The following is a 7,083-nucleotide window of genomic DNA, read 5'->3' on the forward strand; positions in this document are numbered from 1 at the left end:
CCCGGGGTGCAAGCAGTGGTGGGAACCGTCCCCCCCCGCCACGACTCCATCCCACACCGCCCCCGCCCCTGTTGGGCATTCATCTGTCTCCCACCGCTTCCACCCCACTGGACTTACCGCTTGGAGGCTGTATCGGATCAATATCAGCTGATATGCCTTCTTAAATATCGGTATCGGCCCCCCAAAACCTCTATCGGTGCACCCCTAATTCGTACTAATAAAGTCCACCTCCGTTGTCCAAACAGGCCCCTAATAATCTTTTAAGAAACCTGGCCATGGGGTAAATTAACCAAGGACCAATTGCTTAACTAGCCAGTGATTATATAACTGGTGCCTTTGAACAAAAGGCGCTAATAAGTAAGTTTACACAGGATAAAACTGTCATGCAGGAATACCCTAGCTAGTCATGATTTATCTCGATTCTCAACAAGGCTAATTAGCCTTGAAAAGTCACAGAACATCATGTTGGCAGAGTATAGTGTACACACATGGGCTCATTCAGAGCTAGCTCAGAGCTACCCTCACCTCATGAGCTGTGCCTTAGTTCCTGTCCCGTACAGGACTGCAATACACCCCATGCATCTATGGGCCAAGCTGTGTTTCCTCCTGTCTAATTACAAACTATAATTAGCCATCAGTCTTTACCATCTCAGTGACACACAGACATTATCACCAAGTGGAAGTTTCATGGCCAGACTATAAAATAAAAACAAAAAGACAGTTCAGGTATTTTCCACTTTAGGTGAGGCAGGGAAGAAAGGCAAGAACCTTTTGTACAGAACAGTAATCTGCAATTTAGACAAATACATTGATTAAACAAAGAGTACCTGTTGGCCCAGGGACTGACTGCACAGAAAAGCCCATCAATCAAACCACTTACATGAACATATGATTTTAAAATTTTAGACAGACACTAGGAGCAAAATCTCAGCACCAGGTATTCATATCAAAGTCAGCACAGTGTCTGCCAGGATAGATAAGCAAAACCTGCAGCCTCTGGAAGGTGGTGCCATCTTCTTCTCACAGATGAGTACAGATCTTTTAAAAAAAAGATAGGTCACTTGCACAAGGAGAACAGTCTGTCAGAAACATCTGTTTAAGTTCTGCTTAACTTTAACAGTCAGACACACATTTGTAAAGTGCTGCAGGAAGTTTTTATTAGGCTACGCAACACTCTGAAGGGAAGGGTAATCAATTTTTCAGGCATTCACCACATTGCCGGCAATGAGATGTGCCACCACAAATGCTAAAGTTATGCAACTGTTGCTTCTAGGTAAATGACATTTAAAATAGAAAATCTTTCCTACACAGTGTTGTGAATAAAATTGCACTTGTTTTGTTGTTTGTTTTTTAACTCCATCATCAATATCACTGTAACTTTTCCAAATATTCTGTTTTTGGTATCTTACTGGACTTCCTTCAGCAACAGGAGCTTCTTTCTCTAAAGCTTCTTCTCCCTGCAAGCCAGCCAGTATGTGGTCTCCAGCAATCAGCCATTCACTTCCCAGAAAACAGGAAGACTGTTTCTTCAATAAATCTTATTTGTGTTTTACCCTCCCCCCCCCAAATAGGCACGGGCAGTTGACCTGTGAAAGTTAATTGCAACATTGAATTCACAGTCCCTCAGGCAGGTGTTACGAATTTGAGTGACAGATTAAATATCTGAAAAGTTACAGAAGGTGCTGGAATAATACACATTTAAATTGCTTAAAAATCCAAACTTGCATCAACATTTTAATTTCAAAGTTTCCAAAGGTTTAACAATGTCCTTGTGCACCTCTTCCACAGCAAGCTGTGCAAGACACCCTCACTGCAGTACATCAACTAACTCCAAAGGTTAAGATCAAGAAACAGATCAGCAGGATGCCCGATTCACTGGGCAGCCTAAAGGAAACGGAAGCTCCCCTTCTCCTGACAGTAAGAAGCAAGTGCTTCCTCACTCCATTTTGGACCTTTCAAAGTGTGTAATCATTCTTTCCTGTAAGACAAAAACAAAAAAGGATTATACTGAAGCTTGGTTGTTTTTTTTTCCTGTGCATTCACATCCCCATAGTGAGAACCCATACTTCACATGTTTATAGATACAAACACACGTTGTAGAACAGTGATTCTACTTTGAAAAAAAGAACACTCCAATCATGGTAAGATGTGAATAGATGCTAGTGCACATCTACCAAAATTACTCTTTTATGTAAACATGCCAACTCCTGGTCTCTGAGTTTAGGTCAGACTATTCTCACTTTCATAATCCACATTCTGTACTTTTTTAAATGTCATATAGAAAAAAAAAGGTCATGTAATCCCCGTTCTTGCAGAAACTGGCATACTTTTCAAGCAGAGAAAAAAAGGAATATGGCTCTCCTCCAGCAAACAGATCCATATTTAGTAAACTGTCTTGCAATTTTTGCTTACAAGGCTGGAGCGGTCAAAGCTAATCATCCTTTACTGTCGATATGACCAATAAACATTATCATTATATTTGTTTTTTACTGTGTTAATTGTGGACCTATGCACATTTTTATAGATGCATGATCTGATTTATCACCATATTTGTACTTGATTATGTTAATTCTGAGAGTTAGAATAATTCTAATATTATAAAAGCCTTTGTCTGTCTGTCCGTAACGCTTTATTCACACTGATTGGTTGTCTGAAACAACCAATGGGAGTGCTCCAAGAGCATTCTGGACAGGAGGAAGCGGTGAAGCACCGCCATGAGAGCAGAGACAGAGTGGGGGGGGGCAAAGCCAGCACCCCATGGACCTGCTCCCTGACAGGTGGCAGCAATGGTGTGGGCTCCCCCGCTCCTTGGGAGCGGGGGGAAGGGGTGGAGCGTGAGGGAATGGGCATCATTCTTCACAGGCAATTTGCTAGTGCTTTTATAATGGTTGGCCCTATTTTATTATTATATTTCCATTCCTGTTATTTTTACTTAAATTTATATTATGGTTGTATGTCTGTTATGTTGTTTTCGGGAGCATGGCTTTCAACCAGAATCCTTAATAAATTGAATTGAATTGAACTGAAATTGAATGTTATATAGAAGACTTCATCCTGGTTACAGAGAAACACACACAAACACTGACACTGTTGTTTCTAACCAGGAGACAGTCAGCGTTCTTAGTTCTTCCCCAAAAAGACTTAAAAGGATACCTTTAATTAAGCCTTAAAGTTTGGAACCCTTATGATTATATAACAAAAAAAAAAACACCTCAAAAATTTCTACAAAAGCTACTCAAATACTTTGAATTTTCTACTAGTCCATCTTCTCCCATTAAGGTTGCAGACGCATAAATAAATTGCAAACATGGAGAAGATATACAACAAACAGATCTACACTGGTATAAGTCACTGCTTTCCAGTGCAAAGTTACAGTTCAGAAAGTTAGGAGTAATTATACACTAAGTTACACTAGAATCGTTTTTGCTGGACAGATTCCAGATATAAGTGGTGATAAATCATGCTGTCTACTATATCAACAGAATAGCTGTTCCTGTGACATTTATCCATAGTGGAGACTGATTTTATATTTGAGAGAGGCACACATTTCATATATAAATCGTTTAGTTTTCCTAAAAGCAGAATACAAGTGGCAAATGTTAACAAAAAACAAAGAAACAACTTTAAGCTAGATACAGACCTTCAAAAAGCCTGAAGCAGACTTGATCTAAGTTATACAGTTTCCTGTAAGTGGTGTAGGTTGGTAGCAAAAAGAACACACCTTCGCCCTTTGGGAGATGTGGTGGGAGAGTGCAAATCTAAGACCAGGTTCCACCATTTTTAAGCCAGTCCATGGGTGCTGAACTTCTGTTCTGTTACGGGTATAGACTGGTTTCCAGTCACTTATACCGGTAAAAGTGTAACGTCTATGTCTGGCCTTAGAAACAACCTAATTTGTGGAATGGCATTTAAAGAACAGGAAATCTGGCTGTATTTCTACAAAATCCAAACACCAGAATTCAAATGCAAAAGGGAGATGGGGAAAATGCAGTTTTATTTTCCAATTTACATAAATCCACACAGCATTACTGCAAGAAGAGCAATTAAGGTCTCATGTGACAGTCTGCTGCTTGGATAGTACCACCCTTGAAACTCTCTTGACTGAGCACAGATTTGCATTGCTCTTATTTAAAGCAAATTTGTCTTGTTTCTTATGCAATTTGTTCTTGCTGCGTTGACAAGAACAGAGCTCATTTCCAACAGGCCAAGTTGACCTCCTTAGTAGTTAACTCATGACTCCTTTGGCATGTCATAAGACTTCAATTTGTGCTAGAGGCATGTTTACTGACCTCATCTGAATCCAGAAGAGCTGGAAGAGCACTGCAGTAAAAAGGAAAAAAAAAGATTATTACAAAAATATGGGACACTTAATTGCTGCAAATAAGAAGGATGGATTTAACTTTTAGTGTCCCTACCTTTTGGGAGGGGGGAAGGAAGAAGGAATGGAACGGAGAAGAGCACAGAGTTTTTGGTGAAATTAGGGAACTAGGAGACTATCACAGAGAGAAATGAACAGAGCATGAAGGGCCCACAAAGCAGCATCAAATATTCAAGTCAGTTTTTAATTTCTGATTTCATTCTCCAGCTCTCAAGTACCCATTACCACTATAAACCAGTCACGAGAGTTTCTGGAAGGTGACATCCAGGTAAAAGGAAAAGTATTTATATCCATACATACAAAAGGGATTTATTGGGATAGGAATATTGGTATGTTACACTGGCAAAAAGCTCTTAGTATGGACATAAATATACTGGCAAAGTTTGGCATTGTCTTAATATAGTAGAACCATGCCGCACCAGCCAAATAAGTTACTCGTACAGTGCTGATCTGTCAACATGCCCATCTCAACATGAGGGGCTGCTGTATACCAGCAAATTCCAAGTTAATTTCTCTCTACCCAGACCAAAGTAGTTTTGCCAGCAGAATACCTTAGTACAAACAGTCTCAGTGTGCTTGGGGGGGGCGGGGGGAACTACCTTTAAAAAGAAGTATCAACACAAACCCCATGAAAATGAGAAAAATGTATCTTTTTTTTTTTCTCTTCAGTGCAGTATACTGAAACTTCTGTTTGTTTCTTGACATGCATACACTGACTTCAATTTGTGCAAAGTAGATTACTATTTAAATCTAGGCTCTGAGCCTCCTTCACTATCAGGACTTGTACTCCAATAGAAATTGTAGACTATTGCTGTTTTAGCGCAGATAAATTTATGTTCCATCTCTGACATGTTTTAAATTGTAACAAACAACGTATAAGCAGGATGCATACCATTTCTTCACGTACGGCTTCCACATTGCCAACAAACAGTTACTGAACACAAGGCCCAGATATTCTGACAGTTACAAAGCTTAAAAAGTTATTCACCAATTCATATCTAGCAAAACACTTGTGTATACTCGTAATGCATCATACAAAAGAGAAGCAGAAGCAGGTTTATTTTAACTTCACTAAACTGCCAACAATTCATTAGATATTATAGGATTGAGAACAAAGATGATGAAAAATGACTTCATCCCATTATTCTTAGTAGTGATATATGGTATGAGGAGTTCACAATAGAAACAAAGTTTCTATCATAAAAATATTAGTGCTTATATTCAATGTGTTACAACAACTTGTTCATCTGTCAGATAAAACCTATCAACTGTCCTATTCCTGTGAGGAGTAAGGGCTAGGAATTTACCTACATGTAAAAACTTCAAAAGCAAAATAAAAGTAAACCTTTAAGGCTAAACATGTCACCAACATACTGCCTCAGAACAGAGACCTGATTATCTTAAAAGTACTCATTTCTGGTACTGTTGAAAAACAGGACTGGCACCTGCGGTCACCTCCAGAAAAAGGGACTTTCCCCCAGTCAGATTATTATACATTGACCTTTACCAGCTACAGTGAATATTTAAGACGTTCCCAGTCTATAGTTGAATGGACAAATTTAAGGATTTCTTCACCAAAGGAAAGAGGAGGAACAAAATACTACTGGGGAGCTGCAGTTTTTAACAGAGTATACAGCCTGTTAAATAGTGACTTGAGTATTATGCATAAAACTTCAAGTTTACTCTTTGGGTATGTCTGCACGGTTGGCTTGCTTAGTGTAGTCATACACACATCTCAGTACCCCCTTCTCATCTTCACAAAGCTCTTATCAACATGCTCATGCATGCAAGTTTATGGGCCCAGTTCGGGATATGGGATAAAGCACACTGTATGCTTTGAACTACACTCCTACCTGTCCACTTTGCATTAAAGAGGCAGCTAAAGCACATGTACCTGAGGTTGTATTTAGCCAGTCCTCCAATGCCATCCAGCAATTTCTGTGCTGGTAGGTTCTGACCCTAAGATATTCACTCCCTATTAATGCACAACCACCAGAAGCTAGTGGCCAGTTTATATATACTCATGGTTTATCTCCTTTATTTCCATGTGACCAGATCCAGTTTCTGCAAAGATCAGCCAGAGCACCCTAGAAGATGCCTTCTACTTCACATACTGCTAGCTAGCTGGATGAGCACTCCAGGGTGAATACTATTAGGAGTATGGTTTTGTCAGACAAGAAGGCAGGACAGATTTGCACCTTATGGACTGAATAAATCAGAGATGCATAGCAATGCTTTCATAAGCAGCAGGTTTTGAGAGAAAAACTATGCAAATCTGTACTTGAGAGTAACAGTGCTCACTACAGCTTAGACATACATACCAGTAAATACAGAGGCTCCAGAGTGAGTTCAGCAATTGCTAGATACGGCATTTGAAAATGTATTTCAGACACTGTTCCAAGTATAGGCTTACTTGCTACAGTAAGATACTCACACATCAGTCACTGAAGAAGGAACATTTTCTTCTACCCACTTCAGATCATCTTCTTGCTGGAAGAACAGAAACAGACAAGGAAATGAATAAAAAAAAAGACACGCAAATGAATAAATGCATACAGAAAGAAAGATTTGCTTCTTGTTAGCTCACTCACCCCAAGACACCTCAGCTGGGACTTGAACCCAGATCTCCCACATGGTAGGCAAAACACTGCCACACTGCCACCACTGGCAGCAAAGTCAGAAAGATTTTTTTTTTTTTTTTTTTT

At 39.6% G+C, this 7,083-nt stretch overlaps 1 protein-coding gene across 1 annotated transcript in view; it reads right to left on the bottom strand.

The window, feature by feature from the left end:
• Positions 1-1,135: 1,135 nt before the first annotated feature.
• TMEM87A (transmembrane protein 87A) overlaps positions 1,136-7,083 on the bottom strand; it is a 52,662-nt gene continuing 46,714 nt past the window's right edge. The window contains exons 18-20 of the mRNA XM_019519070.1: positions 6,813-6,868; positions 4,290-4,320; positions 1,136-1,978 (exon numbers count right to left, since the gene is read on the bottom strand). Of these exons, the coding sequence (XP_019374615.1) occupies positions 1,937-1,978; positions 4,290-4,320; positions 6,813-6,868 (129 nt within the window). The 3' untranslated portion in view covers positions 1,136-1,936. The remainder of the gene's footprint in view (positions 1,979-4,289; positions 4,321-6,812; positions 6,869-7,083) is intronic.

Source organism: Gavialis gangeticus, unplaced genomic scaffold, assembly GCF_001723915.1.
Source record: "Gavialis gangeticus isolate Ggan-Ray unplaced genomic scaffold, GavGan_comp1, whole genome shotgun sequence".
Lineage (NCBI taxonomy): Eukaryota > Metazoa > Chordata > Crocodylia > Gavialidae > Gavialis > Gavialis gangeticus.